This window comes from Dipodomys ordii, unplaced genomic scaffold (assembly GCF_000151885.1).
Source record: "Dipodomys ordii isolate 6190 unplaced genomic scaffold, Dord_2.0 Scaffold21, whole genome shotgun sequence".
NCBI classification, from domain to species: Eukaryota; Metazoa; Chordata; class Mammalia; order Rodentia; family Heteromyidae; genus Dipodomys; species Dipodomys ordii.
The window spans coordinates 880223-902169 of NW_012267237.1; the positions used below are offsets into that span (position 1 = coordinate 880223).

A 21947-nucleotide genomic window follows, 5' to 3' on the forward strand; every position below is an offset into this window, starting at 1 on the left:
CCACACTGGACCAGACGCCCTGTCAGCCCCAGCCCTGCCCCAGGACCACACTGGACCAGACGCCCTGTCAGCCCCAGCCCTGCCCCAGGACCAGGCCATGGGGCCCATCTCAAGGCATCTCCTAGGACTTCAATCACAAGAGTTTCAAAACTAACGCTGAACATCCCGTGAGTCTCTTAGACACACAGAAGTGTTTGAACTTAGTATTGTGTGTGCCGGTCCGGTGAGCTGAACTCAAGATCTGGGCACTGTCCCTGAGGACATGCTCCACTTGAGCCACAGCTCTATTTCCAGGTTTTTGGTCATTAATTGGAGATAAGAGTCTCATGGACTGTCCTTCCCAGGCTGGCTTTGAACTGCGATCCTCAGATCTCAGCCTCCTCAGTAGCTTCAATTACAGGGGTGAGCCACTGGCTCAACCTGCTGTATGTTTGAGCCGGCTCAAACATACAGCACTAACTGCTATGTTCACAGTAAAAAAAGTGCAGGGGTCAGCCACTTGGTAGCTTGACATCCTAATGGCTGCACAGAGCCAGCGTCAGGCTGGACACTGCTACAGCGGCACCTGGGGCAGCTGGAGGCGTTGTGCAGAGTGGACCGGAGGGAGACACCATGAGACCGGCAGGGAGGCGCAGGTCTCCAGAAGCAGAGCCACCCCTTCTTTCTGCTCCACACATCAGACATCTCGTTCTCCAGAGGAAGCAGAGGCTTCGCAGGCTGGCTGAGAGTGCACACTATCGCGCTCCTCGCCACCACCGCTAAGCTCTGCTGAGCAAAGCGTGCATTTGTGCAGGGGACGTGGAAACACGGACTCTCGTGGAGACCAGGGGAGGGAAACGTGATCCTGCCAATACCTCAGAACCTGGAAAGGGGGCCTGTCTAGTCTCTGTGAGAGCTGGAGTGTTAGGCGCAGATCCAGGAAGGCTGGTTCCTGTGGCTGCCCAGGCCCGAGGGACCGGGCCCAGGTGCCCAGGGCTGCCCTGACCCCCTGGAGCTGCCACACCTGCTGACTCCCACGCAGGGGGCTGGGACACTGTCAGTCGATGGCCAGAGCCCAGTTCCTTTCTCAGCACCCAGACCTGAATGTCATCTGGAGATACAGGACACAGACAAGATGTCTGCTGATAGGACACAGAACAATGAAGAGCTCCCAGGGAGATAAAGAGGGCTGACAACCTGCAAATTCACTGCTTAGAAAGTAATCCTCAGGCCAGGCTGCATCCCTGGGCCCAGAAAGATGCGTGGCGGAGTGGAGAGTGCAGGGGAACATGTGTGACGGAGTGGAGAGCGCACGGGAACATGCGTGGCCGAGTGGAGAGTGCATGGGAACATGCGTGGCAGAGTGGAGAGCACACGGGAACATGCGTGGCGGAGTGGAGAGCACACGGGAACATGTGTGACAGAGTGGAGAGCGCACAGGAACATGCATGACGGAGTGGAGAGTGCACAGGAACATGTGTGACGGAGTGGAGAGCGCACGGGAACATGCGTGACGAAGTGGAGAGCGCACGGGAACATGTGTGACGAAGTGGAGAGCGCATGGGGACACGTGTGATGGAGTGGAGAGTGCACGGGAACATGCGTGACGGAGTGGAGATCGCACGGGGACACACGTGGCGGAGTGGAGAGCACACGGGAACATGCGTGACAGAGTGGAGATCGCACGGGGACACGCGTGACGAAGTGGAGAGCGCACGGGAACATGCGTGATGGAGTGGAGAGAGCACGGGAACATGCGTGACGAAGTGGAGAGCGCACGGGAACATGCGTGACGAAGTGGAGAGCGCACGGGGACACGTGTGATGGAGTGGAGAGTGCACGGGGACATGCGTGACGGAGTGGAGAGTGCACGGGGACACGCGTGGCGGAGTGGAGAGTGCACGGGAACATGCGTGACGGAGTGGAGAGTGCACGGGGACACGCGTGGCGGAGTGGAGAGTGCACGGGAACATGCGTGACGGAGTGGAGAGCGCACGGGAACATGCGTGACGAAGTGGAGAGCGCACGGGAACATGCGTGACGAAGTGGAGAGCGCATGGGGACACATGTGATGGAGTGGAGAGCACACGGGAACATGCGTGACGGAGTGGAGATCGCACGGGGACACGCGTGGCGGAGTGGAGATCGCACGGGGACACGCGTGGCGGAGTGGAGAGTGCACGGGAACATGCGTGACGGAGTGGAGAGCACACAGGGTGGCGCGGCGGTACCTTGGCCTCGCGGCGCCGGCTGTCCTCATCCTCCTCGTGCTCCACCACACCCTGGCTCAGGTTGGTGTAGGTGGCCAGCTTGTTCAACAGTGAGGACACCATGGGGTTGCTGTCCATCTCCTCCTGTGAGCACAGGGTCAGTCTCAGGCAGGCCCTCGGCAGATCGCCGCCAGCCCGCCCTCCCTGGCACGAGGGCCAGCGTGGCGCTGAGCCGAGGCCCCACACACGCATGTGGCCGGTCTGGAGTCAGGGGTGCGAGTGCCAGGCCACGGGGGCCCACAAAGCTGAAGCATCCCCACCTTCGGGGGCCTGTGGAACAGGACCCTGAGGTGCCAGGTGAGTCAGACCACGTGCCCTGCGGTCCTTGGACCCCTCCCCGTCGGGGCCGTGCCCGGCGGCCCTCGAACCCGGTCCTCCGAGGCCAGGCAGGCAGGCTCCCATCACTCCAGGGACCATCCAGCCAAGGAGTCTTGATTTTTCCCCAGGAAAGTCACTGCCCTGCCCCTTCCTCTGAGAGAAAGTAAAATAAAATTACCTCAAACAGGGCCATGTTCTTCCCTTCAAAGTAACTTTCTCTTTCCATCTCCACATTGTTGATGAACGGGCTGATTTCCCTGGGATTCCCATCTCCTGTGGGAAACAGATTTGGGCCAAATTTAGAAGAAAGTTATGGAGGGCAGGCACCGGGCTGGGCTGGCCCCACACCTGTGACCCCAGCTCAGAATGCTTGTGTGCTAATGCACTCTCCTGCTCACCCATCCATGCTAAAAAGGCAACGGTGCATCCCAGAATATGCACAATTTGTTTTAAAATGAAGAAGTCCTACCCTCACCTGCCCAACTGGGACCCCAGGCCAAGGAAGTCTCTCATGCAAATTGCACCGCTAGCCCTCTGCTCCTCACTGCTGCACCGCTGCAGCTAGCCCTCTGCTCCTCACTGCTGCACAACTGCACCGCTAGCCCTCTGCTCCTCACTGCTGCACAGCTGCACCGCTAGCCCTCTGCTCCTCACTGCTGCACAGCTGCACCGCTAGCCCTCTGCTCCTCACTGCTGCACAGCTGCAGCTAGCCCTCTGCTCCTCACTGCTGCACAGCTGCACCTCTAGTCCTCTGCTCCCTCTGTGATTCTGGAAGGATACAGAAAGGAATCTCTGTTTTTCTCCCTGGAGACACAGGAGATCTTTGTCCAGAGACACAGGAGATCCTAGTCCAGAGACACAGGAGATCCTAGTCCAGAGACACAGGAGATCCTAGCCCAGAGACACAGGAGATCCTAGCCAGAGACACAGGAGATCCTAGCCCAGAGACACAGGAGATCCTAGCCCAGAGACACAGGAGATCCTAGCCCAGACACACAGGAGATCCTAGCCCAGAGACACAGGAGATCCTAGCCCAGAGACACAGGAGATCCTAGCCAGAGACACAGAAGATACTAGCTCGGACTTCCCAGCTACAGTCACCCCCATGGGAAAGGTGTTTGATTCTGGGAACTCAAACTAGGGCAGATCACAGGACACCTACCCCATGTCCCCTGGTTCCACCAAATGGTACTGGGCGTCACATCTCTAGAGACTTAGGCCTCAGCACCCCAACCTTGGGAGAGGGCTGTGCTCTCCAGAGAAGGCAGGCACCGCTGTGGGGGAGAGTTGCGGGAGTGCAGGCAGCAGGGTCGAGTCGGGGTGGGGCAGGGCAGATCAGAAACAGCTTGGCAAGCACAGGCACCACGGAGGGTGATGCTAGGGGGCTGGACGCCCCCTCAGCACCCCACAAAGGCTTCCAGTTCGTTTCTGGCTGCAAGTAGACAAAGGTTCTAGCCCCACAGGCCCCAGGCACAGGCCGGGATGTCCATCTGCCACAGGACAGCAGTGCCTGCCCAGCTACACAGCTAGCCACGGGGGCGTTCTGGGAAGTGAGCTCCAGGACCCAACACATGTGCCGGGTCTGCGGGAGGAAGAAGCCTGAGCTGCCCCCTTCCTCCACAACTCTTTCCTCAGCAGAACCCCTTCAGTGTACACTCAAGAGCTCATTCATCCCAACAAACCCAGGAATGCCAGCAGAAGTCAGAGACAAGTCCAGAAATGCCTGAGGCAACACGGGCAGTAGGGTCCCATGGCACAGGCCCGCCAAACCCTGCAGAGCTGGGCTGGGGGCAGGAGCTGGGGGTTGAACTTGAGGCTTCACCCTAGCCAGGAAATGTTCAACCTCTAGAGCCCCACCCCCACCCACCCCCAGCCTCACCCCGAGCCACACCCCAGCCACACCCCCAGCCCCAGGAAAGTCTTCTTCAGTGTGTTTTGACTTTAAATTTGTACACCTTGAATGGGGTGTGTACACCTGAAGGGGCTCAGGTCCCACTAACAGATGAGTTTTCCTGATGCTAAAGTGGACAATGTCAAAAACAAAACAAACCCCCGGTAAGGCCTGCACAGGGACATCCCTCCCTCCTGGCTAAGTTTCCGCCCAGATCTGTTACCTAGGTAACTGGCAGACCTGGAAGCAGTCACGTTCCCCTCCTGCTAGGTCACACCCTGGGCCACCTCTGGTCACATGCCTCCCATCTGACCTTAGGAGGGTCCCAGACCCTGAGGTCAGGTCCAGATCCAGTGTGGCTACACCTTTCCCCGACCTGGCCACACCTCTTCCTGTTTAAGGCCTAACCCAGGGCCAGCAGCATGGAGTGCCAACCTGGCCTGGTCCCAGCAGGGCTACTGAATAAACCTACCCCTTACCTGAATACCACATGTGTGGTGCTGTTCTTACTTGGCAACCTCTTTTTATAAACCTAACATAAGTGGTATTTAATATACCTTACCCCCCCCCACCCCAGCCAGGATCTGAGGTCTGCAGCCAGCCCAGACAGCTCATCTGAGAGACTCTTGTCTCCAATTAACCAGGAAAATGCCTGAAATGGAGATATGTCTCAAGCATCAGTCTAGAGCAGATATAGTGAAGCAAGAGAATGAGGTTCTGAGCTCAAGCCCCAATGGGTATGAAAAATAAATAAGTAGCACATAAAGCAGGCACTGGATCCACAGACAGGCTCCACCCACCCGGGGGAGAGGGCACACAGCACAGCCAGCCATTCGGTTCTGAGATATGGATGCCCATCTGGTCCTCACCGCCACCTCGGAGTCTTAATAGATGGGGCCTCTTCACCCAGTTCCAAGAACTACAGGTGTGTCAAGGGTCCTTAAGCTCCAGGAAAGTCTGGCTCCAGGGAATTCTTGCCCTTGATTGCCCCAGCCGTTCCCTCCAGATAACCTTTAACTAGATTGCTTTTGTAGGATTAGTTCCTCATACCAATCCTCGAGTGGTTTTTGACTTTAGATGTTTCCCACTAACTCTTTATGGGCTGCTGAGTTCTTTGGGCCGGGAACTAGAGTGTGGCGCTGATGGCATTCCAAAGAACACTTCTTGTACCTAAGCTTCGGAGGTTCAAATTCCCCAAATCCTGATGGAGTGTGCTGGCCTTACCGATGGCCCCTGCCTGCTCACAGCACAGATGCCTGCTCTGCCTGCCCACAGCACTGCTGCTCACAGCACAGCTGCTCACTGCACAGCTGCCTGCTCTGCCTGCCCACAGCACAGCTGCCTGCTCTGCCTGCCCACAGCACAGCTGCCTGCTCTGCCTGCTCTGCCTGCTCACAGCACAGCTGCCTGCTCTGCCTGCCCACAGCACAGCTGCTCACAGCACAAGCTGCTTGTGAAGGACGCCAGAGACTCCAGGTGCCTGAACTCCAGGAGCTGACGCACTTCCCTGACCCTTGGCCTCTTCTGTCCTCAGCAGATGTCTGACCCAGGCTTTGATCATGACCTTCATAATCAAGGCCATCGGGCCAGTGTACAAAGGAATACAAAGCACAGCCCTGAATTTGATATGAGCCACTCCTAGGCCCCAATAACGTGGTGCCCAATTACGTGTTCAAAACACAACTGGAGAGAAAGAAATCCATGAGCCCAAAGCCAAGAAATGGCCGAGCTCTAACCAGCACTTCCCTCCCGAGACCAAGCAAGACAGCTCACCTCAGAGACAGAGACCCCACCAAGGCCCCCATGCCCATTGGCAGGTCACACTGCCCTGGGGACAGAAGGACTAAACAGAGCTGCAGGCTGGAGGGGCCAATGGCGGCAGACAACACGGAACCCCTGCTTCCTTCCTGTGGGCAGCACAAGAGGCTACGGGGAACCCTGGGAACTTTAAACTTTCTATGTCGATTCCAAGTTACCTATTCCCTCCTGCAGAGGTGCTGAAAATAAAATGCTCATCCCTAGGAAATGTGCCTAGGAAAGGTCTTGAAATCACTACATACCTACAAACAGGGCGACATGTGTGTGGAGACAACAGAAAGGCAGGTGTGAGGTCTGCACATGGACACCTCCCTCCGGGCCAAGCTCCTGCCCAGATCTGTTACCTAGGTAATGGGCAGACCTGGAAGCAGTCACCTTCCCCTCCTGCTAGGTCATATCCTAGGTCACCTCTGGTCACATGCCTCCCATCTGACCTTAGAGGGTCCCAGGAGCTGAGGTCACGTCCAGATCCAGTGTGTCCACACCTTTCCCCCCGGCCACACCTCTTCCTGTCCCTGGCCTAGCTAAGTCCTGGCCAGGGGTGGGTACCTTCTTTCTTTTCAGCCTTGCCTCTCCTCCATGCACAGCAGGGGGCAGCAGTTCAGAAACTAAACTTCTCCTGCCTGAATAGCAGCATATGGTGTTCTCTTTATCGGCTACCTAATGAAACCTACCTATTTAATACACCTTACATGAGGGAGACAGGAGATGGAGGAATCAGGGAGGAGGCCCAGGGCAAAGGTGGGAAACTAAAGCAGATGAACACGCAAATTCACACGCCTGTAGTTTTCCAGTCTGAAGTCAAATCAAATTCACCTTTAAGGAAGAAATACAAAAACGTTGGCCTTCTTGAAAATGTCGGCTGCAAATCCCAGGTGCTCTGGAGACAAGGCCTCCAAGGTCTGTCTCAAGCTCTCTACTTCTGAGCCAGCCACTCAGCACCCGTCTGTCCCAGTGGCCAGGTACACAGAGATCAGCGGTTCTAAGGTGAAAACTGGAGACCAAAGCACTAGCCAGCCACACGTGAGGCCACACCCCAGCCCCAGGGCTGGCTGTAGGTCACCAGCTCTAAACTAAGGTCATCGAGGACTAGCCAGCGGCCCAGCTGCCCGAGGGAGGGGACAGACACAGGGTTTCAGATTCTCCCCTAGAAGCCAACCCTGCTTACGACCTTGGACAAAGTCACCCCTCCCAGAGAGCCAACACAGGGGATGAGGAAAGGCCAGCCGGCCCACCAGTCACCTGCTGGGTGACTGAACACAGTTAGGACCTTAGCAGCCTGTGGAGAGCCAGCTCAACACTGGCCCTCCACCTTTACAACTCACAAGATGACAAAGAACCAAAGCCCAGAGCGGCCCCACAAGCTGCCTGCCGAAAGGAGAAAACAGCACAAGAAAAGGCTTATCCGGGCATTCATTTCTGTACCTAAGCACCATAAAGCTGGAAATCTGGCCAGGCTCAGGCTTGGAGGCCCGGTGGGGGAGGGAGAGCCTTGCTCAGGAGAGCAAGCAGAAACACAGGCAAGCACAGAAACCAGCAACAACAGAAATCACAGCACAAAGACACCACCATGGCGAGCCTTTACTCTTGTCCTCAGATGGCCAGCTCCAGTCCTTTAAAAAGAAGATGCTTCTCTGTTGACAAAAGTCACCTGGTCACCACGAAAGTGATGTGAAGGTAGGTCTCTCCCAAAGCAAGAGGAGAGGCCTTTCCATGGGTTTCCATGGAGCTGGAGCGCAGAGGAAATGCCCACCAACAACCGCCGCCAGCCCGAGGGGCGTTCAAGTGACATCCTGGAGTCAAGAAATGCTTAATTAAAAACAAAGGCCTCCATCTGAGCAATTCTCCTGCATTTCTAGCGCTCAGAAACTCTTGCAAGCTGTTTTCTTCACTACCTGGAGGATTCATGGTTTTAAGATCTCCCCTGGTTACTTTTAAATCTAAATACACCCAAGTTTCAGTTTATGTTTCCTGAGACACCGTGTTACAATTAAAGTCTGCACTGGAGACATACTGATCTAAGCACACACATGTACATGTACATGCACACACACACACACACCTGTGCACACATGAACACGTCTCAGGAACACCCGGCCTGGGCCGCTCCCTGCCCGTCCGAGCCGTCCCACACACAGAGGCTCTCCCTGGCAGCAAGCATGAGCTCGGAGGGCATCCACATGCAGGACTGGCCTACACACCCGATCTGAATTCATGTCCCCCGCGGGACCAGCCCGGGCCCTGGGCAGCACAGGTGTGCTCCCGCGGAGACCCACAAGGCGCTCACCTACAGTGGCGTCCCCAGAGTCCCCATCCCTGTCCGTCTGCATATTCATGGTGACTGGAAGGATCCAAGGGTAATCCTGGGAAGAGTGCAGGCTGGGTGTGCTGGCAGGGAAGCTGGGTGGACCACCAGCAGGGCCCTCCCAGCACGGGTCGTCCGGGGTGCCACCGCCCAGCCGGCAGCCCCTGCGGTGCTGGGCATTGACCGGGGTGGCTTCTGCCAGCCAAACAAAGCAGAGGGATGGAGAGATAAGGAAGAGCGGTGACCTGGATCAGGTGTCTACCGCCAAGCACTTAAACACAGCCACACGGCTGACAGGCAGAGCAGGAGCCCGATGCCTTCCGGCTCCCGGAGAGAGCCAGCCCTCCCCAGCCAGCAAGGGTGTGTGATGGGCAGGCTGGGGTCAGAAGTTTAATCACAGTCTGGCTAGCAGATCATCATAGCCCAACATCCCCTTCTGATGCACCTTCACATTTAAGGACTAACAACACTCAACTTGCCACACTGACAAACACACTTTTGAAACCCTGATCCCTTCTACATGACACAGGAAATGATCTGCCACTGGCTACATGCACGATTACAAGGGCTGACGTGGAATTCATAGCTCAGGCGGAGCCCACAGCCTCCAAAAGTTGATATGTACTAAAATTCTGAACCAATTCTGAACAGCCCTCCGGAGCCGTGGACAGCCCTCCAGAGCCGTGGACAGCCCTCCGGAGCCGTGGACAGCCCTCCGGAGCCATGGACAGCCCTCCGGAGCCGTGGACAGCCCTCAGGAAGGCCGGGAGAGGCCAGTCCCAGGGGGCCTAGCAACACTGCCTTCTGCTTCACATCGTGATAGTTCCGGGTGCTTCTGTCACTGAGAAATGGTAACGAACAACCTTCAGCCAGTAAAACCCACAACAGAACAGAGAGGCAGCCTCTTTCGTGTCCGTGGTGACACGAGGCTGAGGGCCGTCTGGGTCACATCCCCGCTTCCCAGAGCACCCGGTGCCAGGGTCTAAGGTCCTCAGGACAGAGGACCAAGAGAGCTGAGGGGTTCCGGTGGATCAGAGGGGGGAGGTTGTCCAGGCCTTCCACCAAGGGGCCTGAGTGTCAACCACCCTGACCTTTGGCCTTGGAAGGGCGGAGCCTTGTTTGGGGGAACCTGGTGAGAAAGCTGCTGATTCCCACGGACGGACAGACAGACGGACAGACAGACGCTGGCTGGCTGGAGGCCCTGGGGGGAGGCTGCTGGCCGCGCCCACACCTCACACAGCCACTTCCTGCAGCGAAGTCCTGGACAGCCTCTAAATGCATATTTAATGGTCTCCAGGTAACGTGAGCAGCAGCAGCCCCCAGCAGGCCCGGCCGGCCCCAGGGCACCGGCAGCCTGTGGTGTCTAGGCAAAGCCTGCCTCCTGACCTGGTGCCCGGAAATGGCGCGTCAGAGCAGAAACCAGAGTCTGCGCTAGCTACCACACAGGCAGAGCACAACTGTCCGTTTGTTTCCTGCCACACGTGTTCTAAACAGCTACAGCAGGGGCTGGCTTTACTACAGGTGGCAGGGAGAGGCTGGGAGAGATGCTGCCGAGGCCCCCACCCAGGGCCATGGTAGTGTGTGGCCTGACCGGAGCCACAGGACTGGCACTTTCTCTGGGGTCCTTCCCAACCAGAGGCAAAGTCAGGGTTTCGAGGGGTGCTACGGGAAATGAGGAGACCTCAGGAGCCAAGGCCCCCGACTCCCTGCGCTGAGCAGGGCCCCGCAGCCCCGCCGCCTGTCACCAGACGCTACACGGTGCATTTCCACCCCTAGCCACATAGGTCCAGCCACTCTAAAACCCCTGCAGGCCACAGGCCCTTTGCATCACACAGGAAGCCCCTGCTACCACGCCTTCTGGCCACCCTGAGCAGCCAGAGCTTCATGACGCCGCCTGGGCCAGGACAGGGCCTCGGCGGCGCGGCCACCACTTCTCTCCCTCGCTGAGAAAGCCTGGCAGTTTTGTGAACACAGTGCCCCGGCCGGTCTGCCCTCAGAGGCACGCCACACCAGGTGCTCCTGGTAGAACCAAACCATGTGGTCAGTGGGCCGGCCCTGCCCACAGCCCTGGCTGTAAGAACCCCTGGACAGCACACACGTGCAGGCTGCTGTGTGAGGGCCTGACCTGTGACACAGGACATCTCGGGCATGGGGCCACAGGAGGTACTTCAGCCCGAGAGCCGACTGGTAAAAACCTTGCCATCATTTCCCACTTCTGCATCTTGCAAGGAACACAATCCCAAGGGAGCAAGGGGCAGGCATTCACACGCACTCCAACAGCCGTGAGCTGTGGGCTTGTGCCCCGCCCACCAAGGCTCCGTGCATCTCCACGCACACAGCCACGGCCAACAGGCTTCCGTCTGAGACCCCCAAGGGCAAGCTCCGCAGGCCTACTGTGCTGAGGTCATCAGATGCACCCCCTACCAAGGCTCAGAGACCTCAACCGCCAGCTCTGGAGGTACAGACACCATCCCCACTCTTGGAAGCAGACAGTATACAAAGGCCAGTCCCTCCTACAGTCAGCGGCCTTCTCCAGGCCGGTCCCAGGGAAGGAGGGCTGCGATGCGGGCAGACACCCCCAGCAGATGCGTGCATCAGCCAGAGGGACCGTGACACCCCCGGCAGAGAGCCACAGACAAGCAGTAGGCGTGGGCAGAACTCAGAGGGTCACCCTGCCCGGGCTCTACCTGGACACCACATCAGATCCCTCAGGAAGGGAACTGCCCTTCCCAAGACAGCATCTTGGTGGGGAGAATGTGGGCCAACCAGAAAGGCCCTGGGCTTTCTCTGGGGCTGCCGGACCTCAGCAAGCCTCCAAGCACAGCGCCCACCGCAGGCCACGGCCGGCAGTGCCCCCGCCCTTCCTCCTGGCCCACCACTGCACTCTCAGAATTGCTCCAGGAAGGAGCAGACTTCTGGTGGCTCCCACAACCCCACTCAGCTGTGCAGGTGGCCGGGACGCTGGGCTTGGTGTCCAGCAGCATTGGCTTCTTTCTGTCACCAGCTGTGGCTATCACCACCCATTCGGTAGCATGGGAAGGAATCATGGCCCACAGAGAAGCCATGGATGCGTGGACGCTCACGGCCTGGGGGACCAGCAGCTTAGCTGATGGGAGGTGCAGCTACTGGGCACCACAGCAGAACAGAACCCCACCTGGAAGCTCAAGGAGCCACACCCGGCCTCCCAGGGCAGCTCAGCACCCCACAAGCACACCCCACCCCCACCCCACGCCTCTTCCTGTGAACTGTTAAGTGCCAAAGAAGCATCTGTCAGACACAGGATGCCAAATTCCACACTGTCCTCCTTCCTATCCTTTGCCCTCTATGCGTTCATGCAGCCCGGCAAACACAGACCAGCGGATACAGCACGGAGCATGGCACCCTGGTGCAGGGGAGGGAGGAAGGTCTGCAGCGCCAGGGCCTGGGCTGAGGGCGCCCGGGCTCCCAACAGCAAGTTGCTAGCTGAAACAGTAGCACATTCTAAGCCAAAAACAGAAGAAATAATGAGAAACAAGAACCACCCACAACCTCTCTGGCCTAAGAGGGCCAGTGTGCAGCTGGCCTTTTCTTTTTTTGCCAGTCCTGGGCACTGGACACTGTCCCTGAGTTTCTTTTGCTCAAGGCTAGCACTCCACCACTTAAGCCACAGCGCCACTTGTTTTTTTCTGTGTATGTGGTACTGAGGACTGGAACCAGGGCTTTATGCAGGCTAGCAAGCACTCTACCTCTAACCCACATTCCCAGCTCACATCTGGCCTTTTCTACCCAGCATTCTCTTCTCAAGCAAGTGCACTTGGTCAGGGCCGACCTGGGCTTCTGCCTTGGGTTTCCAGGAGAAAGACGGAGAGCATGCCTGTCCCACGGGACGGGGCCACACAACCAGCCTGCTCACCCCGTCCTGACAGTGAGATGAGTGCAGCAGCCCTGACTGAGGTCTGTGCTGTGGTCCTCCCGAAAGTCACGGGGTCTCTGTGCTGTGGTCCTCTCTAAAGTCACGGGGTCTCTGCTGTGATCCTCTCGAAAGTCACGGGGTCTCTGTGCTGTGGTCCTCTCTAAAGTCACGGGGTCTCTGTGCTGTGGTCCTCTCTAAAGTCACGGGGTCTCTGTGCTGTGGTCCTCTCGAAAGTCACAGGCTCTGTGCTGTGGTTCTCTCTAAAGTCACGGGGTCTCTGTGCTGTGGTTCTCTCTAAAGTCACGGGGTCTCTGTGCTGTGGTCCTCTCGAAAGTCACGGGGTCTCTGTGCTGTGGTCCTCTCGAAAGTCACGGGGTCTCTGTGCTGTGGTCCTCTCAAAGGTCACGGGGTCTCTGTGCTGTGGTTCTCTCTAAAGTCACAGGCTCTGTGCTGTGGTCCTCTCGAAAGTCACAGGCTCTGTGCTGTGGTTCTCTCTAAAGTCACGGGGTCTCTGTGCTGTGGTCCTCTCTAAAGTCACAGGCTCTGTGCTGTGGGCATCTCTTCAGTCATGGGTGAGGGGATCTCTCCTTTGAACTCATGCTTCCCAGCCCAGGCTTTCCTCCACCCAATCACCGTCCTTTACTTCAAATGGGTGTGCAAAGTCACCTGGGAGGCACCGTCCCAGACAGACAGGGCCCGTGAGGTGAGAGCGCTACCCCAGATGACAGCAGCTCTCCCCTAGGGCCAGGCAGACAGACCCAGCTCCCCTCCCTGAGCACAGGCAGGGAGCCAGCCATATGAGTGGGCCGAGGCCACACACACAGACAATGGTCTCATCCACCCAGCCTGCCAGTCCTCCCTCCAGCCTGCCGGTCCTCCCTCCAGCCTGCCGGTCCTCCCCCCAGCCTGCCGGTCCTCCCCCAGCCTGCCAGTCCTCCCCCCAGCCTGCCAGTCCTCCCTCCAGCCTGCCGGTCCTCCCTCCAGCCTGCCATCCAGGGAGCTATTCTCTTGGGAAAGACAGAAAGGATCCACAGACTGGATGAGCAAAGGCCTCCAGACAGGAGGGGTGCTCTACTGTCTCTCCACAGGGAAGACCAGCCCGCCCCCACAGGGAGGACCAGCCCGCCCCCCACAGGGAGGACCGGCCCACCTCCACAGGGAGGAGCGGCCTATCCCCACAGGGAGGACCAGCCTATCCCCACAGGGAGGACCAGCCATCCCCACAGGGAGGACCAGCCTATCCCCACAGGGAGGACCAGCCTATCCCCACAGGGAGGACCAGCCCAACCCCACAGGGAGGAGTGGCCCATCCCCACAGGGAGGACCGGCCCACCTCCACAGGGAGGACCAGCCTATCCCCACAGGGAGGAGCAGCCCAACCCCACAGGGAGGACCAGCCTATCCCCACAGGGAGGACCAGCCTATCCCCACAGGGAGGACCAGCCCGCCCCCACAGGGAGGACCAGCCTATCCCCACAGGGAGGACCAGCCCATCCCCACAGGGAGGATCAGCCCATCCCCACAGGGAGGACCAGCCCAACCCCACAGGGAGGACCAGCCCAACCCCACAGGGAGGATCGACCCGCCCCCACAGGGAGGACCAGCCCGCCCCCACAGGGAGGACCAGCCCGCCCCCACGGGGAGGACCAGCCCAACCCCACAGGGAGGACCAGCCTATCCCCACAGGGAGGACCGGCCCAACCCCACAGGGAGGACCGGCCCATCCCCACAGGGAGGACCGACCCGCCCCCACAGGGAGGACCAGCCCAACCCCACAGGGAGGAGCAGCCCATCCCCACAGGGAGGAGCAGCCCAACCCCACAGGGAGGACCGGCCCAACCCCACAGGGAGGATCAGCCCATCCCCACAGGGAGGACCAGCCCAACCCCACAGGGAGGACCAGCCCAACCCCACAGGGAGGACCGGCCCAACCCCACAGGGAGGACCAGCCCATCCCCACAGGGAGGACCAGCCCATCCCCACAGGGAGGAGCAGCCCATCCCCACAGGGCCCCAGGACCCCACCTTGCACGACTCAAAAGGAGCTCAGGACAGGCTGGGAAAATACATCCTCTAGGTGCATGTCTAATCTGACACTCCCACCAGCCCAGAAGTCCAGAGAGGCTCTGGAGATAAACAGCTCACTGCCTACCAGGCTGCTCTGCAGAAAGTCCTAGCATGGTTAGACATCACACCTCACCAGGCACGGCAAACGCCTGGGTGTACAGACGCCACAGCACACACAGCTACACAAATCTGCAGTCTGTGCACCAGCATATGCACTGCTCATGCATGCTCCCAGAATCATACATGTGCATGTGTTTACCCACTCTGACATGCAGCAGTTGGAAGCACCAATGCAGCATATGCTCACGTGTAGACACCACAGCACACACTCATGTACACACAAATCTGCACATGTATGTGTACGCATAGTGTGTGCACTGTGTATGCAGGTACCTGTGTGTTCATTCACTCATGGCACTCAGTGGCCACCCATGCTCGTGTACACAGACACCACAACACACACAGCACCCACATATGTACACACAAATGTGCACGTCCGTATACATGTATGTGTACACATCGCTCATACATGCTCTTAGAATCACGCATATACACGTGTGCTCATTCACTCATGACATGCAGCTATCAGAAACACATGCTTATGTGTACCTCACATACCACACACAGCAAACACTCGTGTACATAAGATACCACAACATACATCCGTGTACATGCATGTGCATGCACATACATGCACACAGAAGACACACACTCATGTGTAGATACATATACATTTGCACATGTGTACACACTCACCCGTGTACAACATTCAGATACACGCATGATTAATCTACTCAGCAGCACACGCACTTGTGCAAAGCCCCGGGGGCTGTGGCCTCAGACCACACCGTCAGGTGGGCCCTGGCGCCCAGGAACACAGTGCTGTGAGCTGCGTTGGCAGCCGCCGGTGATCTGGAGCTTGCTGTTGACAGGACAGGACCCCTCTGGTGACCTCACTCCTGACGCCCTGTCACAAGGCTGGTGCTGGTCCTGGTCCAGCCTCTCTCCTCCTCAAAGCCCGGAGCAGTGATAGAGCTGGGGGGGGGCAGCAAAGGAGGGGCTGTGAGCAGTGTCAGAGCTGGGGGGGCAAAGGAAGGGCTGTGAGCACAGAGCTGGGGGGCAGCAAAGGAGGGGCTGTGAGCAGTGTCAGAGCTGGGGGGCAGCAAAGGAGGGGCTGTGAGCAGTGTCAGAGCTGGGGGGCAGCAAAGGAGGGGCTGTGAGCAGTGTCAGAGCTGGGGGGGGCGGCAAAGGAGGGCTGTGAGCAGGTCCCAAACAGCCAGGCCCCTGGGCCCAGCCTGCCGCCAGCACCGCCATCCAGGCACCGGTGAGGCCTCCCGGGGTGGCTCCTGTTTCAGCTGTCTGGGCTGCGGTCAAGACCCTCCACTAAATGGAAAAGACACTTTCCCTGCTCTGATTTCCTGCTCACTCAATCCTCCCCGGTGACCTCCAGGCGCGGCCGGCCCGCCGGCGCCACAGCCCCACGGCCAGGGAGCCAGGCGGCGAGACGCCAAGCCCACCTTTGTGACGGCCCAGTTCCTGGTGAGAGCCGAAGCGCAGAGACGCCCGCCGGCCTCGCCCTCCTGCCCACAGGAATGCCTCGTCCTGAGCTGGACAGACATCTCGAGGGGGGCTCGGGCAGCCCCGGGACCGGGCACGCTGCCCACGCACACGGTACGTGGGTCTGAGGCCGGGGGCAGCAGAAAGCTCAGGGAAGCAGAAGTACTCCTCACTGTGCAGACCCAGGCACAGCTGCTCCTCCAGGGCCCCGCCAGCCACCCACAAGGTGCCGTGGGGAGGGGTTAGGACAAAGAAAACACACCAGGAAGGAAACAGCACTGCCAGTCCTCCGGCCCAGCTCCACCCCACCACTTCCTTAAAACAAACCGGCCAGGAAGGAGGAAGCAACCCAGGCCAGGCCAGAAAGCCGCCTTGCTTCTCTCTCACACGTCCAAGGGAGCCCCAAGGCCTCAGGGGCGGCAGCACAGGCCTGCTCACCACCCCTCACCACAGGGGACACCTGGACCCGCTGCTACCAGCAACCCTGTGAAAGGCCTGGAAGAAGTGGACACAGGCTGGCCGGCCCCAGGGGCAGCGCAGCCCCGCCCGGGCCCAGGTGCCCAAGCAGAAGGGCTAGCTACACCTGCAGCCCCCACCCTCCTAGTCCTCCTTTGCAGACAGGGAGCCGCACCCTCCGTGCTCTGCTCGCAGAGGCCGGCTCTGGTGGTGTCCACAGCTGCTTCCATGGCCCAGGCACCTCTACTGCCCAGAGACCACCTGTCTATCTGGAGAGCCATCCCCAGGCCCCACTGGTCACTGGGCTGCCCCAGACTGACTCCCATCCCAGCCACCAGCCCACGCGGGCAGCTGTCAGAGCCCCACGCAGCCACTGCCACGGGCCGAGGTTAATACTTAACTCCCAGCCTCACACTTTGCCCTCGGGGCTTGGCCTCAAAGGGTGGCACTCCCACTGCAGGGGTGTTAGTCTGCGCCAGGAGGGTACAGCCCACCCCTCCACAGTCCCCAGGGCAGAGGCCCTGGCCAGATGCCTCAGGCCATCCCGTGCCAGGAGCCTGGGCCTTCCTGGGAGTCCACGGCTAGGTCCTGCCGTCAATGGAGCGCGGAAGCCCAGTGTCCAGCAGGTCTAGTCCCCGACAAAGCAACTTGGCTCCCTGGTCCACCTCTCTGCCAGGCGGTGGGAAGGGGTGGACATGGCCAAGACCCCAGCTGAGGTCTGAGGTTTCCCCACGCCGTAGCAGACAGGCAGAGGTGGTAGCCCAGGGCCCTGCATGGCTTGGGCGCGGTCAGCTCTGTACCCAGACAGGGCCTCCCTCACCAGGAAGCCCCTTCTCAGACGCCACCCAGGCCACCCCAAAATCCAGTCACCCACAGAAGGTGTTAGGGAAATGAGCTCCCTTCCCATAGCTTAGCACACTCCTTCCCTTCTCTACAGCTTAGCACGCTCCCTTTGTAGGCAGCACTTGGCCCACATAGTAAAGGCAGTAAATAATCAACCTCCAACCCCCTGACCTTGGGATGTCTCTCCTCTGGGGCAGCTGCCACCATAGAAGGCAACAAGAGCCCCTGAGAGTGAGCTTCAGGTCTGGGCAACTGCAGGACCCTTATCTGCTATTTGGACAGAGCCATCCATCCTAGTCCGCCATGATGAAGCCCCTGGCCCGCACGTGGTTCTCTGGCAAAGTCTAAAACTCCAACACAGGGGGCAATGATTCACAGTCCGCCCAGGTCTGGAAGGCTGAAGGGCAAGGGTGTGCTTGAGGCCGTGTGCAAACCCCACCCACGTGGGGCTCCTCAGCCTGGCCCAATGCCCAGAGCAGCTCTCAAGCCACGCACACACCATCACCAGTGGACCGGGACCACAGGTAACCACAGGCCCATCCTCTACGCAGAGATGTGTTAACATGCTAAGGACACACAGCACTGCGGCACTCCACACTGCCTTGTGAAGACCCCACACACACACATACGTGTTCCTGCTAAGGAGCTGTCCTTCCCTCAGAGAGCAGAAGAGGGTCTGGGAGCCCCGCCCTTCCGGAGCCCCCCTCGGCGGGCGCTCCGCCATGACCTGTGCACTTGCTCTGCCAGCTCCCCAGGCAGGAGCCAGGCCCTCTGCACAGAACTGCCCTGAGTCACTAGCCAAGGCCGGCGTACCTTCAAACCACCGCCCGGACGCCCCTCTCCTGCGCTCAGCAGCACTGACAAACCGACCTTCCCAGCCCCGTTTCCCCGCACGCCCTGAGAGACTCAGCCACGCAGAGGACCTTTCTAGCTAGTGACGGCCGTGGTGACCAGTGCCAGCAGACCCAGACCTGTCTGGACCCACGCTGGGGCCTCGCTAACCATTTCTGACCCTCAGTGGCCACCTTGTGGCCCTTCTTTGAGCAGCAACAGCCCTCCACCTACTCACAGCTCAGACCCCCAACCAGGGTGACAGAGAACAGGCCTAGGAGCCTTCCAGAAGGAACCAGGGGATGCAGTGCCAGGGAAGTCCTCTCACTGATGAGGCTCCACCCAAGGCCGCAGCAGGACGGGCGGCCCGAAGCCACTGCTGGACAGCCGCTGTCCCACATTCAACCCCCCGACCCTGTGATGGACCTGTGCACGCACAGAGGACCGAGGCCAGCAGATGGTCCAGTTTCCACAGCTATCTCCCCCTGGGTATCCTGTGCTTCCCTAGGTTGTTCATTTCCTTTGCTGTGGCCTGCTCAGTGTACACCCTTTCTTTCCTCTGGGTTGTTTTCTTTTCGCTTTTGTGCCAGTATGTGTACTTGAACTCAGGGCCTCGAGACCTCACCTGATTATTTGTGCCCAAGGCTGGTGCCTTTCCACTTGAGCCACAGCTCCATTTCTCTTTCCTTTATTTTGTTCTCCGGTACTGGGGATGAAACCCATGGTCCCTAGGCAAGTGGCCAGCACTGAGCAACCCCTCCAGCGGCTCTGGTAAGAAGAATTTAGTGCACAAAACACATTCTGTAACCCGCCCTGGTCCCACACACACTACACATGATGCTCTCCGTAAATGACTCCCAAACCCTCAAGCCCTACTTCCCAAGACTCTGACAAATAGAGCTGGGGTCCCTGCCTGGCCTCTGTGTATGACGCGTCCCTTCCTAACCCTGTGGAGAGCAGTTGTCACAGCCTGTCCTTGATCAGGACAGACTCTGGAAGCCTTGTGTTCCAACGACTTTCCTGACTCCCACATTCCGGCTGGCCAAGGAGCGGCATCCCACCGCCCGTCAGCCACAGCCCTAGAGGCAGTCACAGTGTACCCCAAAATCACAACGGTGGCTAGCACTGACCAGCACCCCACAACTACACGGATGTCTAGGACTGTCTCAGTGAGTAAGTATGTCAGGTCTACAGATGGAGGCAAGCAGCGCCCCCACCCCCAGCCCCACACACAACCCACCACAGAGCACAAGAACGCAGGAAAGGGATCCAAAACAGGACCAGCAACCAGTCCAGGAGGAGGTGTTTCCTCAAAGCCCCAGGATCGGCAGCAGGAGGGCGGTTCAAGAGTGAGGGCCCTGCAGTAAACCTGGGACAGTGTGGACAGGGACAGGCAAGGCTGTGGCCTGGCTGGGGAGAGGAGACCGCCCATCAGTCCAGAAGGATCAGTTCCATACCAACTCTGAAAACATCCCCACCCAGAATCCTCCCCACTTCTAGAGGAATCTCACAATAAACTGAACGCAGGAAACGTTCTGTTCCATACAAGTGTGAAGAGGTGTGGTCCCTGTTCTGGGGCAAGATCCAGGATCCTTCCAGAACAAGGCCATACAGTGAAGGCCCCCCCGGGGCCATGAGCATGTGTAAACCAAGAGCTAAAACTGAGGAAACAGCAGGGTATTGGTGGTGCACAGGCCCTGTCTCAAAACCAAAGGACTCGCACGGCAAGTCCTGAAGGTAACGTAACCCCACTGTAAGGGGGAAGTGCGGAAGCAGGGACGCGGTGCGGGCAGCCCGCACAATCAACTACTTCTCGTCTGGGAGGGAGTCGGCACCCCCAAGGGGCAGAGGGCCCCTGTAAACATACACACTCCACTCGGGTGAAGCGGGGCCTTCAATTCATGGTTCCAACACCAGCACTGGCCGCCTGTGCACTGCAGCAGGGGCAGGTCAACGTTAAGACTCAAAGGCCAGACCGCACTGTGGCCCTAGAACCCCTCTGCCTTCCCACCATCTACCTCCTCAGAACAGGCTACGCGGCAGGCAGCCAGGGGCTGCTGGCTTCTTCCAGCCCGAGCGGTCACAGGTTCAGAAGGCCCCTTCCAGGCCCTGGGTGCACCCCACCCTCCAAGTCCCACTGCTCTGCAGGTTGGGGTGCCTAGCAAACCCGCTTCCCAATAACCTGGTCCTCTTCCTCACACCCGCCACACCTCATGAGGAGAACCTGGCCCGTCCCGCCATTCCTCACGAGGTCTCCCAGGAGGCCTGCCTCTGAGGAGACTCCACTTACTACTGGTCGGGCTCCACCTGGCTTGTGACCACACCCGCGCCTGGGCCCCAGCAGCAGGCCCTTGAACAGGGCTCCAACGTCCTCCTGCTCCAGCAGGGCCCCATCCCAAAGCTACCTATGCGGTCACAGGCAGCTGTGTGTGCCAATGGAGTCCCTGTCAGGACACAACCAATACTTCAAGACCACAGAACTGTCACTGAAAGCACAGAACCAGAGTTCCCCAAACTCTATGACACGCAGGGTGCGGAGCCCAGCCAATGCCCCCCCAAGGGAGTCCCACCTGAACATGGCCCAAGGTCACAAGTTCAAAGCCCACCCTGTGCTCCTCACAGGCTCCGCACAAGGTCCACACCAGTCTGTGCGGTGACACTGGTGGAAGCCTTCCCTCAGACCTGACTTCCGCACAGCTCACAAGGCACAAGAGAGTAAGAGAGAAGTCGCTTCTGGCTAAACACAATCCACACTCCAACGTGTCTGGGTATCCAGGAAGTGTCTGTGGGACCCTCCGTTCCTGCGTGGGGGGGGCACATTTTGACATGCCAGACTCTATCAGAGCCCCTCCAATGAGACACAAGCTGTCCTTGTACAGAGAGCGTGGACAGCCGCTAAGGGAAGTGGGTGGGGCCCTGACCACGTCTGGCTTGTCTCAGAGTTCCCAGTAAGTAGGGAGCTCAGGGGAAGCGCCTGGCCTTGCTTGCCTCTGAAGCGGGCATAGGACCTGATGCTTTCCTTCCAAGCCCGGGGCAGGGAGCCGGGAACTCCAATGAGACCGGGAGGAAGGAGCTGCACCCACACTGGCCACACTGGCCCCTCACCTCCTCAGCACCCCACCAATGCCAGCGTCTGCAGAGAACCAGGCCCAGAGATGAAGCAACGGGCTCAAGGTCACCTGAAAGTCGCAGCCAGGAGGCTGGGGTTGGGAGCTGGGATGGAGATTCTCCACAGAAGGTCAAAGTGTGAGACGCAGAGCCCAGGAACAAAGCTGGCAAGGACTCTGCCAACCAGGCTGGGGCAGCTAGCACTATGCAGGCAGGTAACTGTCCTGGTTGCTCTATGACCCCAGGAGGGGGCTTGTCCCAGCCAGCAGAGGGAGATGAGGGATGCCAGCTCAAATGGGACAGTAGCAGAGCTCAGGTCAGTCAAGGGGGGGACACAACCAAGGGAAACCACCTACCTCAGAGACCACCTACCCCGAAACACCACCTGCCCCAAGGGACCACCTACCCCAAGGGACCACCTACCCCAAGGGAAACCACCTACCCCGAGACCACCTACCCAGAGACACCACCTACCCCTAGACACCACCTACCCCTAGACGCCACCTACCCAGAGACACCACCTACCCAGAGACACCACCTACCCAGAGACACCACCTACCCAGAGACACCACCTACCCAGAGACACCACCTACCCAGAGACGCCACCTACCC

General features: G+C 59.0%; 1 protein-coding gene across 1 annotated transcript in view; it reads right to left on the reverse strand.

Moving 5' to 3' along the window:
• The window catches only part of Slc12a7 (solute carrier family 12 (potassium/chloride transporter), member 7), an 80610-nt gene that overhangs the window by 42830 nt on the left and 15833 nt on the right, over window positions 1–21947 (reverse strand). The window contains exons 2-6 of the mRNA XM_013013826.1: window positions 16058–16221; window positions 8569–8777; window positions 7094–7157; window positions 2746–2840; window positions 2211–2333 (exon numbers count right to left, since the gene is read on the reverse strand). Of these exons, the coding sequence (XP_012869280.1) occupies window positions 2211–2333; window positions 2746–2840; window positions 7094–7157; window positions 8569–8777; window positions 16058–16221 (655 nt within the window). The remainder of the gene's footprint in view (window positions 1–2210; window positions 2334–2745; window positions 2841–7093; window positions 7158–8568; window positions 8778–16057; window positions 16222–21947) is intronic.